Source organism: Procambarus clarkii, chromosome 82 (assembly GCF_040958095.1).
Source record: "Procambarus clarkii isolate CNS0578487 chromosome 82, FALCON_Pclarkii_2.0, whole genome shotgun sequence".
NCBI lineage: Eukaryota > Metazoa > Arthropoda > Malacostraca > Decapoda > Cambaridae > Procambarus > Procambarus clarkii.
Window position 1 is genome coordinate 3,932,378 of NC_091231.1, and position 18,328 is coordinate 3,950,705.

The 18,328-nt window shown below is 38.9% G+C and overlaps 2 protein-coding genes across 13 annotated transcripts in view; one reads left to right on the top strand and one right to left on the bottom strand.

Moving 5' to 3' along the window:
* Window positions 1-331: 331 nt before the first annotated feature.
* LOC123764406 (adenosine deaminase-like protein) lies at window positions 332-15,054 on the bottom strand. 3 transcript variants are annotated; one of them, XM_069315871.1, is made up of 9 exons: window positions 15,033-15,054; window positions 10,837-10,979; window positions 10,097-10,288; window positions 7,886-8,000; window positions 7,303-7,434; window positions 4,881-5,019; window positions 3,780-3,880; window positions 1,258-1,317; window positions 332-593 (listed from the first exon to the last, which is right to left on the bottom strand). In XM_069315871.1, the coding sequence occupies exons 1-9, from the start codon at window positions 15,036-15,038 to the stop codon at window positions 444-446; spliced, it is 1,038 nt and encodes a 345-aa protein (XP_069171972.1). In that variant the 5' UTR covers window positions 15,039-15,054; the 3' UTR covers window positions 332-443. The 3 variants fall into 3 exon arrangements, with proteins under 3 accessions (XP_069171972.1, XP_045608180.1, XP_069171970.1); XM_045752224.2 differs by lacking the exon at window positions 15,033-15,054 and adding an exon at window positions 14,692-14,831; XM_069315869.1 differs by lacking the exon at window positions 15,033-15,054 and adding an exon at window positions 11,914-11,961.
* Window positions 15,055-15,463: 409 nt separating this feature from the next.
* Window positions 15,464-18,328, top strand: part of MICU1 (Mitochondrial calcium uptake 1) — a 68,435-nt gene continuing 65,570 nt past the window's right edge. For 5 of the 10 annotated variants that reach the window (XR_011225253.1, XM_045752223.2, XM_045752215.2 and 2 more), the window contains exons 1-2: window positions 15,775-15,795; window positions 17,635-17,851. Coding sequence is in view for 8 of the 10 variants with exons in the window: in XM_045752223.2 (XP_045608179.1) it covers window positions 15,792-15,795; window positions 17,635-17,851 (221 nt within the window). In the remaining 2 variants the exon portion in view is untranslated. Of the gene's footprint in view, window positions 15,628-15,773; window positions 15,796-17,634; window positions 17,852-18,328 lie in introns of those variants that run through there. The other 5 variants (XR_011225254.1, XM_045752218.2, XM_045752217.2 and 2 more) reach the window with 3 other exon arrangements.

The window sequence follows — 18,328 nt, forward strand, 5'->3', positions numbered from 1 at the left end:
CTTAGGCTCTTGCTGTCCAGTGGCTCTCCATAAAGAGGAATTCTTCAAAGTGTTAGCCATATAGTAGAGGTGAGATATACTTTTAATTCAATCCACACCAAGGCAACTGCTCATTATACTGTACTGTAATACAAGAGTAGAACTAAAAATCTTGATACTCTTTGAGAGAGAGCTAGAATCAAGAGTAATATAGCTAATTATTCCTCTACTGACTACGAGCTTGCTAATTAGCAAGCTGTGATTGTGATTAGGATACTGCATCACATGGCAAAAAATAACTAATATACAATAGAATTTTACACAAATGTTAACATGAAATAAAATACTGATGTACTGTACTGATTCTTTATTTCCATGATAATAATATACAGTATATATATCCCATACCAAAATAGTGATACAGTAGCAAGAATAAAAATGGATGCCATATGTTTCTTTTATTGTCAACAACTTGATTGTGTTTTCACCAAGAGGACCTTTAGTTCACTTTGAACTGACTGTCGAAGTTGATGTTTTTCATCCTGGGATAGAAAAGTAGCTTCAACAGCACTAATGCACAACTCACTTAAGTCATTCTTAGTAAGATTGAAAGCCTGAAAAAAAAAATTACAAAAATAATATACTGTACTGGGCATTAGTTAAAAAATTGAAATTTGCAAAGTTCTCAACTTGTGTTCAACAAACAAATAGTTTGGAATGATGTAAGAGTCCAGAACTATGAAACAATACTAATAAAGTTTGAAGCAAAGAACTTTATATCAAGTTTACATAGCTATACATTTTTTTTTGGCACACACCGATTCTAAAACAAAAATACTGTATATATGTTAGAATGGTAGTGCAAGATGTCATGGGGTTAATGCACATATACATACTGCAACATTTTTATGATTAAGAATACCAAGTGAGCCAGCTGCTTAACTTAATGGTCTGAAAGCGTCCCATCAAAGGTGGCTCTTTATCACCAAACAAACCTTTCCCTCCTTCTGCCTCTAACTCCTTCCCATACTTTTATATATATGTAATAATTTCCCCTCTCAAAATAATTCATTAAATCTACATAAACAATGCTTAATTAATAATAAAGTGAAGTACTTTATTAATAATAAAGTGCAGTAGTAAAGAGTGGACATTTGTATAATCGGGACTCTCGGTATTAATGTTTAATCCCTTTTTCTCTCTCTTGGCAATGGGGTTCATTGAGTGAGTCATAGAAGACATTAGATATTTGCTACAACTTGATGTTACTCAACTTACCTCTGCACATAGGCAAAACTCTTCACTTAGTGAAGTGGAAAATACACCTTTATCGTCTGTCTGCAAAACATAAGGAAAAAACAAATATTATACAGCATAACTACATGTAAAAATTCATTAACTAATCAAGACCTATAAAATTTGTTCATATCATTTATTGGTATAGTAAACGTATAGCTCTCCTAGCCACTCACTAGCTCTGGCACTACAGAGACCCAAAACTGCTCCTTTGTATTCAATAGACAAGATCGTGCACAGTCAAGCAAGATGACACTATACTATGATTTGAGCTTCCTATAACTTATTAAATCTGGATGATTTCCTCTAGTGCTTCCTAGTACAGGCAGGCCAAAATTTGTGTGGACTTGTACTGGAGAATGTGGATCCAGTCTATGCAGGTAAGCACATACAGTACCAAGTTTTGAATTTTGACATTACACTGGTTTAATGTGGCTTAGCACAGATTATAAAATAATTAAACTCCATCCTCCAAAAATGTTAGTGCTCATAACTATTGGTCTAACATACAAAAAATGGATTTGCCCTAAAGATAAGTTCACATTTGTAATACTGGAATACAAATGAAATAAATTATCAGTAAAAAAAAACCAGCGTTGAATGTAATGAAACGCCATTTTCTGGGTGAGACCCGGAGGCTCCCCGGAGCTTTACCGGCTGATATGCTAATGTCAGACTTTGGCATCAGTCATGTGTATGGAGTTCTAGGGCCTACCGGGGACCACGAGCCAGAACCTGGCCCCCTCAGAGAGGCAAGGGGAGCAATGGCCTATAGAAACCCCCGTGTGGTTGGAAGCATTCTATGTCTGCCATCGACCGGGTCAAGCATCCAGAAAGGTAAGCATTCCAAAACAAACCCCTATTCTGGTGAAAATTGCTACCTAAGCCGAACTAGTGAATAGAACTCTTCAACAGAAAACACGGAAACTAGTATGACGTCATACGTCACCGCGCCGCTGTCAGCGCAGCTCCCCCCTCCCCGGGAGGGGGAAGGGGGAGCCCCAGACCTCCCACGCCGGCTATCCACCCATCAGTTCTGAGGCTGGATGTCAAAACACGCGAAAAACGCCGACTGGAGGGAGGGAGGGTTGCCGGGGAGCCTCCGGGTCTCACCCAGAAAATGGCGTTTCATTACATTCAACGCTGGTTTTCTGGGGGGAGCCCCGTCGGCTCCCCGGAGCTAACTACCCACAGAGGAAGGTCAAAGGGACAAAACCGGGAGGCGGACACCACGCACCCCCCAAGGAGGCGAGACAACCGGCAGCAAACGCCAACCCAAGGCGCCACAGCCCCGAAAATCCCGGGAACAACACGAGAACCACGAGCAGCAAGGCCCCTGCACGAACACCAAAAATCCATGCCCGAAAGACTGCAAGGCCACGTCGCCCAGACGGCAGCGAGAGCAGCGAAGCCACGAACGCCACAGGCATGAGGGAAGAACACAGGCAGCTTAGCCGCAAGAACACGGCTGACCACCCGGGACACCATCACCCGCGAACCGGGAAGAACAGAACCGGATCAACGCAAAACGCGCTCCGGACCCAAACGCCGTGGCACGCAAACAACAGCAGAGGGCCGCCACTGAACACAAAAACGACACCCCCCCGGCCCGACCAACAAAGCACCAACAAACCCTGGACCCCTCCAGAATGCAGCAGCCCCACCCCGCGCCAGAAAAGATGGAGACTGCTGCCATCAAACAACCAAAACGCTAAAACCGAAGGAGCAAGAAAACACAGCGAACCGACCCCCAGAGGCAAAGGCCCAAAGGAAAGAGCCGACGAAAAAACACACCGGAACCGAAGGGGCACTACCAACCGAGGAGAAGACAGAGCACGCTGACCAGAGACCAGGATGGTGCAAGCGGCGCACGAACAGGCCGGAGGTGAAATGACGCACAAGACAGCTGACTAACGGTGCAGAAGCAACACCAAGACCGAAAGCAAGCTGAAGCGGCTCCGCCTGCGCCGCACGAAAAGAGGCGACAGTATGTGGCAAGACGACGGCCCCCAACCCCTACTAGAAAACCAAGCCGAGAGTAAACCATTGCCTATAGCATCAGCCGAAGAACTGATGGGTGGATAGCCGGCGTGGGAGGTCTGGGGCTCCCCCTTCCCCCTCCCGGGGAGGGGGGAGCTGCGCAGACAGCGGCGCGGTGACGTATGACGTCATACTAGTTTCCGTGTTTTCTGTTGAAGAGTTCTATTCACTAGTTCGGCTTAGGTAGCAATTTTCACCAGAATAGGGGTTTGTTTTGGAATGCTTACCTTTCTGGATGCTTGACCCGGTCGATGGCAGACATAGAATGCTTCCAACCACACGGGGGTTTCTATAGGCCATTGCTCCCCTTGCCTCTCTGAGGGGGCCAGGTTCTGGCTCGTGGTCCCCGGTAGGCCCTAGAACTCCATACACATGACTGATGCCAAAGTCTGACATTAGCATATCAGCCGGTAAAGCTCCGGGGAGCCGACGGGGCTCCCCCCAGAAAAAGCAGGGGCATTTACACAAATTATGACTGGGTGACCATCTTTTCTCCACTGTGTCAAGTGATGATCTTGAATACTTTTCACTGTCCCGGTTTTCACATTTGAAGAAACGCACAACTCTGTGAATATAGGGATAATATTAGTATTGAGAATTGTGATTTTAGTAAGAGAAATACACTAGTTCAATTATCCCAGGAAATTCCACCTAATATAAAGTACCATAAATACAAAACTTACAAATTTAAAAGTCATTTGATATTCAAGACGAATTAACGTAATTTAATGAGATAACAATTTAGCTTATAGTTTATCATACCTTTAATTCTTTAATGTAAACAAAAAACATTCAGAACATAATGTTTTCTCCTCTGTTTCTTAGTATTCTTTCTGTCTTAATATAGTATGATGTGCATTCACTCCAAAATATTTATCACATCTATGAGCTCAAAATGTGTTAAGGTGAAAAACGGGTAGGGAGGTGGACAGATCTCACAATAGCAATTTTTCCATCTTCCATTACTTAGAAGGGCACATACAAACACATGAAAATTATGAGCAACTGCATAATATACCCCTCCACTGGGAAATGACCTCTTAAGCTTAATGTCAACTGGTATCTATCCTTAAATAGTAAGAGTTTATATTAAGGTTTGTCAGGGATGACATACTCCATATAGTAATTATACATATGATTGTACCCTTGCTAGCACTGGTATCATAGAATTTTAGAATGAATGGGTTTTTGTTGAATTCCTATAACCATGTGAGAAGTACTGGAGCAAAAGTTTATGTTGCAAGTCAGTTAAGCAATTATGCCAATGTGTATGTTAGAGTTGCCATCTGTTAAGTGGACCGACTTCTTGCCACCATCTTATGAACTCAAAATTTTCAACGCAAAACTGTTCACAATTTACTGCCACCACATATACTCATCAGTGTTGCATGCAACATCCCATAGATCCTGTGACTGTGTTTGTTGAACAGTATGTCAAGAGAATGTACAGAACTGCAGGTACATGTACTAAGTTGAGGTATAGTGCAGGTGTTTCCTGAGGTCTTGTGTGGTGGTGGTGGTTAGAGCAGTAACCATGAGACATAAAATAACTTCAAATATCTTACCCAATGGTATCTGATTATGATGAACATAGTTCAGTAGCTCCTGAGACCCACCACTGTTAGGATGAATGAAAGTTCCATGCCCTATGCGATCCACTAGGCCAGATTTCAAGACTGCAAGGGTTTCTGCTTCATTTGGAATCTGAGATTATCAAGAATAATCATCAGTACAGTTCTAGAATGAATAAACAATAACAATACAGAATATATTTAATGCAATGTAAATACAGTACAGTATATATATTTGTCTTTGATCAGTTTCAATCTATAAACATAATGTACTCTATACCATATAAATGTATTTATTGTACAGCTTTTTAGTTTTAAATTGCTTAAGTATAATAAGGGTAAAAGTAGTGGACTGTAGTGCTTCACAAAGACCTTGGTAAACCTCAGGAGTGGGAAGATAAATGGCTGCTGGAATTTAATCCACATAAGTGTATGGTAATGAAGATAGGAATGAGAGATAGGAGGCCTGTAGGTAACTAAATAATACGGGAAATGCAACTAAAAACAATAAGACAAAAAGATCTATCAGCTGCAACTACCTTTCAGGGTTTTCTTCTTTTGTGCGGTTTGATGAAGGACAATAGCCCCATAAATATGTTTTCTGAAGCAGTCTGACATTGCTGTCAGCATGGTTAAGCTCCTCTAGAATTGTACCACATCCTTGGCAGTGCCTTGATATTTGTTTCAAAGTCTACACCTTCGTGATGCTTTGATGTTTGTTCCCAAGCCTATACCTTGGTGTTGAACTTTCCTTTCACTAAGAATTACACTTTCACCTAGAGAACCATTTCACATTTTTGTCCTTAACAAGAATGATAAAAATGAAAGATTTTATTTTTGTATGGGGGTTTAGAATTTGCCTAGTGCATGCCTCCTGAATATAATAATAGGTTCACACTTTGGGAATCTAGTTCCAATGGTTCTCTCTAGGAGATGGTCATGATTACTGATGTTTGCTTCAAGTCTGGGAGTTGGGAGGATTGTCCTTGTCTGTCTGTTCCTAGGAGACTGCTATGTACTTTATTTCTATGGAACTTAGTAGTAATTACCTAAGTGTAATTATCTAAGTGTAGTTACAGGATGAGAGCTGTGCTCATGGTGTCTTATATCCCAGCACTCTTTGTCAAACAGCACTTTGAAACTACTGATGGTTTTGGCCTGCATCACCTTCTCATTTAACTTGATCCAATCATTTACCACTGTTTGCAAAAATGAATTTTCTTATATTTCTTTGGCAGCTTTGTTTAGTTATCTTAAATCTATGACCTGTTTTTGAAATTCTAGATCTCAGGAATTCTTCCTGATCAATTTTGTCGATTCCCGTTACTATTTTCTATGCAGTGAAACCCCCCCCCTTGTGTTCTCTATTATCTTCTATTCTTATGGTTTTGCCATATTTAATGCCTCCAACCTTTCCTCGTAGCCCTTAACTTTCAGTTCTGGAAGCCATTTAATTGTATGTCTTTGCACCTTTTCCAGTTTGTTGATGTGCTTCTTGAGATATCTTACAACCAGTGCGTATTGCAACAGTCCTGTGATGATCTGACTGTATACTTCTTAATGTTACATGCAGTATCATCCTGATCAACTTTTTTCCTCATAAACAACACTAGCTTTCTATATACTCATGTCTCACCTTGTAATGCCCAATATTTTTTGATGACTTGTATAACTTGTTTAATATTTAATTACTCTGTAATACCAGTTACTATTTGAATAGTATCTTTACAAGTCTGGATAATTTCTTAATTACGCCTTAAAATAAACCTTACTCTGTCAAACTGAACATCTTTGTACTTCATCACATCACCTGGCTTCTTTTATAACTTTCATAAATTTGAAAACATGAATTTGAAACAGAGGAGGAAGTATTTTTGTTAATTAAAATAGGGGAATAAAATGAATGGAATTAATCATTGTTACTACAGTATCTATAAATATTAACTACAGACAAGGTATTTACTGGCAAATGAAAGAATAGGGATTAATTCTTGAATAATTTTGTAAGTTATTGAATTGCAAGTAATCAATCATGCCCTAATTATACATTTAGGCAATCTTAGAGTTTATATTATTGGAAGAAGACAAAATACTCTACACTTATATGGAAATTTGCAGTTTCTCTTTGTATATGGAAATTTGCAGTTTCTCTTTGTATATGGAAATTTGCAATTTCTCTTTGTATATGGAAATTTGCAATTTCTCTGTACAGTATAAGGAAATTTTCAGGTTCTCTTCAATATACCCACTTACTCTAGTAACAAATCTTAATTCCTAGCTTATTTCTATGTTCCCTTTAATGAATGTCTGTTATAATAACGCTTTAGTGTATGACCCTTCCGTATGAAGGATACCCCTTCATTATCATATAATGTTATCACTGTGGTTATCATCTACATTTATTCACTATGCATACCTCTGCCAAGTGAATGGTCAATTTAAGCCCACATTTCTTTGCTTCCTCCAACACAGGGATGTAATGACTTAAATTACCACTCTTTGGATTACCACTGACATCTATACCACATATCAAGAACTTGTACATCTCCTGGAAAGATATGCATATTTCATTAATACATGAAGTCATTGTATTTTAATACAAATTCTTACATAATAAATTGTTATGGTAGCTATCAATAATATGAAAAACATGAACGAAGCAACTGTTGTAAAACTATTAATACCAGTATTGTACTTAAAACAAATGTTATGAAAACTATAGAGTACTGAATATTGTAGTTTTTATAAGTAACCATGTTTAAAAGAAATAACATTCTGAAAATACCTAACACAAACACCCACAAAAAAAGGCATTTATAATACTGTGGAGATCTTTGTTTTGATTTGAAGTGACTATCCGTTACTCTTGATAAATTACATGCCATTAACTGATAAGATACAAATCTAGATACATCAATTATTATTAAATCAGCTAAGTGTCAGCAAACAACTGACACTAAGCAAGGTATATTTTTTTACTTTAATTAGTCTTTACTTACACAAGAAATGTACTCTTTAGCCAGCTGTAGAGTATCCCAAGCATCGTCCACACCACGGGAACGGTCTATGGATAACAGCAGTCGCACAATAATCCTACTGGTCTTCATTTCTTGTCTGTATTTATAATATTTAAGGATAATTATAAAATTGTAGGTAAAATGGTTCCAACCTAAAAGTTATGTACTGTACTGAACAGTAGATGTACGAAAGATGGAAGAGGAGTGAGCCGGGGTATTAGTGAAGAAGAGGCAAGGGCCGGGGAATTAATGTGAGAGAGGCAATGGCCAGGGGATTAGTGTGGAAGAGGCATTGGCCAGGGGAATTAATGTGGAAAAGATGATGACTGGGGTTAGTGTGGAAGAGGAGATGGCTGGGGGATTAGTGTGAAATATACATTGACCAGAAGATTAGTGTGGAAAAGGCATCACTGCCTCCACCACAGTGATGTGGTGGAGGACTCCATACACAGTTTCAAATACACCGGGTAATTCATAATAATAATTCATTGTGTCAGGGGACAGGAAGCCAGTGTATTCATACACGTTAGGTTTATATCGAGGTCCCCCCCAAGGTCGAATTACTGACCCCACCCAGGATGCAATCCCATAACACGCTGACTAACTCCTGAGTAACTACTTACTGCTATGTGAACAGAGGCATTAGGTGAAAGGAAATGTGCCCAACCATTCCTGTCCTACCCGGGATATGATAAATGTAGATATGATAGAGCCCAATAGGCTCGGGAATTTGTACACCAGTAGTTTTATCCTAGTTTCAATGCATCTGGAATAATTTTAATCTAATTTTAATGCTTCAATGCACCACCTATACTTTAGACATAGTAAATATACTGTATTGGTTGCACAAAACATTAAATGTGCTTGGAGAATAGGACAAGTGCCACATGAATAAACAAATGCAGAAATGCTTTATACCCTTGCACAGGAATAAGAGTAAAATAATGAGGAAAGAAGTACTGTACAGAAATGATATAACAGAGTGAGGGAAGTGAATCAGTGCACAGTATGTGTTGAGGTGCATTTGAGCAAAGCCCTTCCGATCCTGTGATCTAGACTTGCAGATCAACTGAACAAAAAAGGTTTATACCTTCTAAAAAGAGTGAAGCCTGTGAGGATTCAGCTTGAGCCAAGAATTGGAATCTCCATATCTGAAACTTTAGCCGCAGTATAAGCAGCCTTCCCTGATGAATGGTCAAGTAAGGTTGTTGCACATAAATGGCAGACAAGACACACCTGAGGATGAAAGCATCCTTGAACCCATCCAAGGAAATGCAAAAGGTAGAAAGAATGGCCATTGGGATTAAATAACTCTATGTGAAAATCCAGCAGATAGTTTAGTTCAAATGCATCATGGTTTTCATTGGCATGCTAAACTTTGCCAATCCTCGTACTCTTCTAACCTCATCTAACCCAAAGATGGGGTTAGATGAGGAAGCCTGTGGTCAAAACAGAAACTCAAAATTAAATGCAGTCACGAAAACCTGGCGAGGCATAACCTGGGGATAATAGAACGGATTGTGCCCCATACATGGGTGATGCAGTGATCAAATACTGTACAGTATAGTTTTTATTATAAAGTGCAGTACCTACCTGAGAGAGAGAGTTGCTGCATAGCAGTCCAAAGCTATATTACAACCACTGATAAGTTTACAAGCAGGTGTTTATAGGTGATCCTATTGCCAAGACACTTGAAGTTTAAGACAAGAAATAAATTGTCATTTACGGGAAAGAGTCATCATGGCAAACTAATGATTTTTTATTATCCAGTGCACAAGGCCATGACCTATAGTAAAGTTACAATGCTCTGTGAATGCAGTGGTAATCTCAAGGGGAGATGGCCAATGCTGAAGCAGTAACCAAACTCAGCACCAGAGATAATGACTCTGGTATCCAAACAGTTGAAGTCAGGAAACACTAGAATATATTTACACACACACCAACAAGAAGCATTCACTTATAGTATAAGCCCACTGCATAATGAAAGTAATGTTACTAAGGATACAGTACAAAATGCTGACCCTGCCATGAATGATCATCATCCCATACAAAAAACAAATAAGACTTTGTCTTAGGAGAGTAATCAAGAGGTAAAGCTCAGAAAATTATAAAAAAAATTATCCCACTTTCATGTGGACCATGTTAAATCTCAGTATGCAAAATAGTCTACTTAAAATTATATTGGGAACTTACAACATGGTTTCAAGTACAGCATCTATATAATCCTTCTTAGACATTTTGCCAGGGATGGATTTGGGTGTTGTCCTCAGCTCTAAGTACTTGACATTATCAGATACAAACTCTTGAATGACATCTTTTGTTATATTCTTAACTGCTTCTATGCTGTCTGTTAGGCAGTGTAAAATGCCAAATATTTTAAAGCACCTGGAAAATAAGGTTAATCTCATTATAATTTTGTGACAAATTCTCATTTGTAAAGGAATTAATTAATCACTTTTAACATTTTAACATGCTCATCAAGATTGTAACTTGCTTAGCTAAATGAATTGTGGGGTTCAGTCCCTGAGCCCATTATGTGCCTCTGTAACCCTTTCCACTACTACCCACAAGATGGGTATGGGGTGCATAATAAATGAACTAAACTAAACTAAACAATTTTAAAGCAAGATATCATTATTACCTTTCTTGTATAACAGCATTGCATACAGAATGCTTAAGTTTATTCCTAATGTATATTTTAATGACTCTTAAAATGACAATTTACCTGTATTTTTAAAGTTCTCTTATATCTTTTAATTAAATTATAGAGCAGTACTGTACTGTATTTTTATGTCTAAAAGAAATTATATTTTAACCTTGTAGAGAAACTCCAAACTGAGAGACGACTATATAGATGACGACATTTCTTTTGTAGGTTTTTACCAAATCTAACAGAAAATTAATATTCATTAAATCATCAGAAATAACATAACTCTTCAAGTGTACGATTGTGTCCCCGCTGAATTGTAGCCTCGGCAGATTTTGGTAAATTGACTTGCCCATCCTTGCGTTTAGCCTCTAGAAGTCTTAGCACTGTCTTGTCACTCAGGGATCCTGTAAGATGGGCATGTAGTTCCTGGAAATATCACAACACAACAATTTTACTGCATAAAAGTGGCTTCACCCACATGTTAGTTTGTACATGAAATTTGTGCAAGTATTACAGCAGTCTGTAGAATTACCCAAATGTACCCAAATCCTCCTAGCATTACATAAGTAATGAAAAAATATGGTATATTTACTTTCTGTAATGTTGGTGCTGCACGTAGAATGTATTACAGTACTGTACATGTATTTTGGTATATGACAGCCTTATAAAAAGCTCAACCTCAAGGCTCATTACAATTATTTTGTCAATACATTTACTGTACACCTCTTTTATTACATTATATCATCATGATACCTCACAGGTATTCTACCCTTTATTATTTATGTACAGGACCTGCACTACATTTGTAGTTACAAAAGTGGCAGAACTTAATAATAATGTTTGATTTCATAGGTGGAAAAAATGCTCTATTTAGATACAGGCCCATATAAGGAACTATCATTTTTTTTAACAATACTCATGGAATGCTGCAGTCTGTGAACACAGGCTCGTGATGTACTGTACTGTACTAATTGTACACAGGCTCACTGTATTGACATAGGCTTATGGTGTACTTTATTAAGTTTAAATAATAGTAAAAATATGTTTTTCATATCCTAATTGATTACATTGTGTGAGAAAAAAAGTTTGTCTTTTTATTTATGTAATTTGGGTAAGGTTTTGATCCTACTGAAAGGAGCACCATGGAGAGCTGCACAACTTGGCTTTGGGTGGTTGTGGATAAGTTTGGGTTAATGTGTGGTACATTTCAGTTGATACATAGTTCATTTGGGTTGATACATAGTTCATTTGGGTTGATACATAGTTCATTTGAGTTGTGGTACACTTTGGTTGTGTGGTACACTCTGGTTGGTATGTATTAGTACACTTTCAGTGTCAGAGTAGTTAACAGATGGAATACATTAGGCAGTGATGTGGTGGAGGCTGACTCCATACACAGCTTTAAATGTTGATATGATAGAGCCCAATAGGCTCAGGAACCTGTACACCAGTTGATTGACAGTTGACAGGCGGGACCAAAGAGCCAGAGCTCAACCCCCGCAAGCACAACTAGATGAGTACACACATCAAGAATGAGAGAAGATGAACCAGCAATGCTTGATTTGATATTTACCCTAAATGAATGGGATATAAGGGAAGTTAAGATGGAAGCGCCCTTGGGAATGAGTGACCACAGTGTATTGAACTTTGAGTACCTGGTAGAGCTAGGACTTATCTCCCCCCAAAAAGAACTAGGAATCAAAAGGCTGGCATACCGAAAGGGGAATTATGAACAGATGAGAAGTTTCCTAAGTGAAATACCTTGGGACACAGACCTCAGAGACAAGTCTGTACAGGGTATGATGGACTATGTTACCCAAAAGTGTCAGGAGGCAGTAAACAGGTTCATCCCGGCCCAAAGGGAAAAATCTGAGAAGCAACAAAAGAATCCATGGTATAATAGGGCATGTATGGAAGCGAAGAAACTGAACAAGAAGGCGTGGAGGAACTTCCGGAATAACAGAACACCAGAAAGCAGGGAGAGATACCAGAGAACCAGGAATGAGTACGTCAGGGTGAGAAGAGAAGCAGAGAAAATTTTTGAAAATGATATAGCAAACAAAGCCAAGACCGAACCAAAGCTACTCCACAGTCACATCAGAAGGAAAACAACAGTGAAAGAACAGGTATTGAAACTTAGAACAGGCGAGGACAGGTATACAGAGAATGACAGAGAGGTGTGTGAGGAACTCAACAAGAGGTTCCAGGAGGTCTTCACAATAGAACAGGGTGAGGTCACTGTGCTAGGAGAAAGGGAGGTAAACCAGGCGGCCTTGGAGGAGTTCGAAATTACGAGAGAGGAGGTCAAGAGACACCTGCTGGATCTGGATGTTAGAAAGGCGGTTGGTCCAGATGGGATCTCACCATGGGTACTGAAAGAGTGTGCAGAGGCACTTTGCTTGCCACTCTCCATAGTGTATAGTAAATCACTAGAGATGGGAGACCTACCAGAAATATGGAAGACGGCGAATGTGGTCCCAATATACAAAAAGGGCGACAGACAAGAGGCACTGAACTACAGGCCAGTGTCCTTGACTTGTATACCATGCAAGGTGATGGAGAAGATCGTGAGAAAAAACCTGGTAACACATCTGGAGAGAAGGGACTTCGTGACAAATCGCCAACATGGATTCAGGGAGGGTAAATCTTGCCTTACAGGCTTGATAGAATTCTACGATCAGGTGACACAGATTAAGCAAGAAAGAGAGGGCTGGGCGGACTGCATTTTCTTGGATTGTCGGAAAGCCTTTGACACAGTACCGCATAAGAGGCTGGTACATAAGCTGGAGAGACAGGCAGGTGTAGCTGGTAAGGTGCTCCAGTGGATAAGGGAGTATCTAAGCAATAGGAAGCAGAGAGTTACGGTGAGGGGTGAGACCTCCGATTGGCGTGAAGTCACCAGTGGAGTCCCACAGGGCTCTGTACTCGGTCCTATCTTGTTTCTGATATATGTAAATGATCTCCCGGAGGGTATCGATTCATTTCTCTCAATGTTTGCGGACGATGCTAAAATTATAAGAAGGATTAAAACAGAAGAGGACTGTTTGAGGCTTCAAGAAGACCTAGACAAGCTGAAGGAATGGTCGAACAAATGGTTGTTAGAGTTTAACCCAACCAAATGTAATGTAATGAAGATAGGTGTAGGGAGCAGGAGGCCAGATACAAGGTATCATCTGGGAGAGGAAATTCTTCAGGAGTCAGAGAAGGAAAAAGACTTGGGGGTTGATATCACGCCAGACCTGTCTCCTGCAGCACATATCAAGCGGATAACATCAGCGGCATATGCCAGGCTGGCCAACATACGAACGGCATTCAGAAACTTGTGTAAAGAATCATTCAGAACTTTGTATACCACATATGTCAGGCCAATCCTGGAGTATGCAGCCCCAGCATGGAGTCCATATCTAGTCAAGGATAAGACTAAACTAGAAAAGGTTCAAAGGTTTGCCACCAGACTAGTACCCGAGCTGAGAGGTATGAGCTACGAGGAGAGACTACGGGAATTAAACCTCACTTCGCTGGAAGACAGAAGAGTTAGGGGGGACATGATCACCACATTCAAGATTCTGAAGGGGATTGATAGGGTAGATAAAGACAGTCTATTTACAATACAATACAATACAATACAATACAATACAATACAATTTTATTTAGGTAAGGTACATACATACAATAAATATTTACAAGGATTGTTTAACTTATAGGTATAGCTAGTACATACAATGCCTAAAGCCACTATTACGCAAAGCGTTTCGGGCATGATAAACTTAAATGACAATTTAACACAAGGGGAACACGCACAAGGGGACACAGGTGGAAACTGAGTGCCCAAATGAGCCACAGAGATATTAGAAAGAACTTTTTTAGTGTCAGAGTGGTTGACAAATGGAATGCATTAGGGGGTGATGTGGTGGAGGCTGACTCCATACACAGTTTCAAGTGTAGATATGACAGAGCCCGATAGGCTCAGGAATCTGTACACCTGTTGATTGACGGTTGAGAGGCGGGACCAAAGAGCCAGAGCTCAACCCCCGCAAACACAACTAGGTGAGTACAACTAGGTGAGTACACACACAAGGCCTCCCTCTAAGGTGTACTCCTCATATGATAACAAATATTACTATTACCCTCCACTCACTATTTTGGGTAAACCTTTGCAGAAGGCGTACAGGTCCATGAAGCACCGTGACACCACCAGATATATAGTGTGTGTATATGTATATACAGTATATATATATACTATATATTAGTCAGGGAACGCCACTCTTCACTGACCCGCCTCAATGGTAACTTTTTTGTTATTCAAATTCAAAATCTATATCCAGTTATCTATAACTGGAGGGGAAAAAAACGTAATAATTTTTAATAGCTGTTGGTGTTTTTGGTGGGTTGTCATAGAGTTAGCAAGGTGCTTATATAATAAGAACGTTGGGTTTATATTAGCGTGATTGCAAGTCGCTAATTCCTACCATCATATACCTGCATATAAAGGGCCTCAACCCATGCGTATAATAGGAAGATTCAATACAAAACGAGAACATGCCCCAAACGATATGTGTGTTAGTAGCTTTACAAGAATGTAAGAACTCTTATATATATACATAAATACAATAATAAAGTTTTCTCAGGTTATACTATTTGTGAGTTTGTTGTTCATCTCATATATGCTCATTAATTTATTGGCAGTTAAATTTATTGTGAACCATATACAGTTTCCTTTATTTTCAAGGGCTAATGAAAATTTATAATTAATTTAGTTGAGGTTATAGAAATATTTACGTAAAATTATAAATAGATTCGAATGCTGTTCTTACTTCGTCAAGATGTTTTTTACTTGAGCTTAAGTTTAAAATCAGTTACTAAAGTGTAAGAAATTTACCTACAGAACCTAAACTGAGATTTATGCATTGAATTTTTACCATATAAGTTTATAATATATATTTGTTATGTATGAATAGTGGAGCCAAGCATAATATACAAGGCGAGGCCAGGCCGAGCTCAGCCGGACACGCCTCCTCACCACAACATTGATCGCCATTGCTTTCTCCAACTTGCCTTCTCCGATCATTTTTAAGTATGATTTTATTATTGTGGCAATATTTCAGAGTCAGAATGTTCACCACTGAGGTCAGATATCCATGACTGATGTTGTTGCTCGTGGGGAGAGGTTAAGTTCATGGTTGTCAGTGGTTATATCAAGAGTTAGTGAGGTCCCTGCTGATATTGGGGTGGAGGCGGATGGGTATAGTTTGAACAAATCTTGAACGTGATGCATCAAATGAACAAAGATTTGTTCATTTGATGCATCACGCAATTGTGATTTCTGTGTGTAATGGGTATAGTTTGTTTGTGGCTTAATTAGCATATAATGCATCCCATATCCATCCCGTGGGCAGTGAGTGAAAGATTACAGTTACACGATAGATTCAGGAACTGATGCCAAATGTTTTTTTAGCTAGGCAATTTAAATTTGTGGCTATATTGTTTGTCATGTGCAGATTAGTCATTACTGATTTGATTTGATTTATAGGATTAAAAGTAGGTGTGGGTTAAGTTTACCAGTGTATGAGTTGCACCAGGGTCCAACTTGAGTACATATAACCTAGGTATTTGACACTACTGAGGTATCACCATTGTCTTGCTCTTCAATACTTCATATGTCTCTGTAGGCCTGTGACTGAGGGATGAATTGCTGTTAAGTTTCTATTGCTTTTGTGTTTGTAAATATATTTGAAAACTAAACAAACCACTTGTATCAAGTGCCTGTAAGCATATGCAAACTTGTTCCTCAACTTACCCAAATCCAGGTAAAATTATGTAAATTAAGCTCCACTAAAACACTTTGAATGCAGTTCTGTACATGAATGGAGAAATTGTGAAATGATTTGCTATATAGTGCTGTATATATTTAAAATACATTTCTTATCTGAAATTGCAGCTGATTTGTTACCTGCATCTAAAGAAATATATATTGAGTGCAAATTAGTACAAAAGATGCAACAAAATTATTTCCAAAACTAGAAATATTAGCCATTAAAAAAGGTAAGGGTTTTGTTTGTCCAGATTGGGTGATATGATAATCATATACTGTACCAATAGTGTACAATACTGGTACATATACTGTATACTGGATTACGTTCAAAGTTTTTTAATGGTTATGAGAAAACAGACGGGAGAGTTTTTAAAACTCAGCGATTCAATTGTGTAAATCTCTGGTGTGCCCCCATTTGGATTACTGTATCAAAGCATGGAGACCACATCTTCAAAAGGATATAGCTGCTCTGGAGAAAGTGCAACACCGGGCAACTAAATTCATTCCAGAGCTTAGTCATCTCCCGTATCAGGAACGGTTAAGGGCTAACAACACTGCAAACCAGGCATGACAGGGCGGATCTCAAAGAAACTTTTCAAATACAGTACAGTACTGATAAATTTGGATGATGTTGATACAGAAAATTTCTTTAAAAAATCAGATGTAACACAAACAAGGAGCAATGGTTCCAAGCTCAACAAGCCACAATGTAGGACTGAGAACAGGAGATGCTTTTTCACCCACAGGGTTATAAACCCATGGAACGGCCTACCTGCCAAAGTAATAAATGCCAAAATTCTGTTAACTTTTAAAGTACAACTGGAAAAAATCATTAAAGCAAATGGTGGGACCTTCGATAAGCCGCCAGCTTCCTGTCCTTGTTGAGGCCACTAGTGTTAGTGGCTCTCGGGTAAATTTCAGGTAGAAACACGAATCTGGCAAAACAAGAGGCCACAGTTGATTAACTACAGATGGGTAGAATAAGTTCTAAGAGGAAGTAATGTGTGCTAATGCCACTGAAGTTTAAAATTCATGTGCATTAAAATGTTCAGTATAAAAGTGACTGGACACCACAAATATAGCTCTTGTCCTATAACTACAAGTAGGTACTGTACTCTGGGCTGCTGTAATCTAATCATAGGTGTATATGGTACATATATACTGTTCTGAATTTTATGTAGTGTTACTTTCCATAGAAGTAAACTACAAATTGACAAATAATGAATTTACAGCTCATTGCTCTTGTTTTATTGTATAGTGTGATTTCAGGTTGCTTAATTCGAAGCCGGATGAGTGGGCCTTTGCTTCGGCTCTTGCCAGTCCTTGCTCGCAGCCGTGGGCTTACTGGTAGTCATGTCACAGGAAGTATGGGTTTATTTACTAGGAACCCATCTCTGGCCTTCAGACTGTATGCTCAAGTTGCAAGATTGCATACTATTCAAAACAGAACTGGAGTGACAAATAGGATAGCTCAAAGAAATAATGAGTGAGTATCATCATACAGGTTATTAAGGTGTGGTATAACATTATCTTAGATAGGTACTGTATATCAGTGTGTGTTCTATTATACATAGCCTATATAATGCTTAACAGTAGTACTGTATTATTGAATTAGTTACTTGATATCCACAGTTGTGGTAAACTGTAAGAGTTGGGAATACAATTGTTGTGCTCGTCATTCCTTTGTATTAATAACCATAGCCTGAAATGCTTTGCGTAATAGTGACTTCATTAGTTTGTGTAACTCCTGTTCCCACAATTTTACATTACTCCTATGTTCTTCATATACAATGTTTTGAATAAAAATTTGAATTTAAATTTAAATTAAATAAATTTATGTACTATCCCTTTTGCTGCTCCAAGTGATAGCAATTGACTTACAAAAAATGTCCTAGAACCTGGTAAAGCTCTCAGTCCACGTTTCTCGAAGAGAGCTTCCAAGTTATGGAATGTTTAACATATC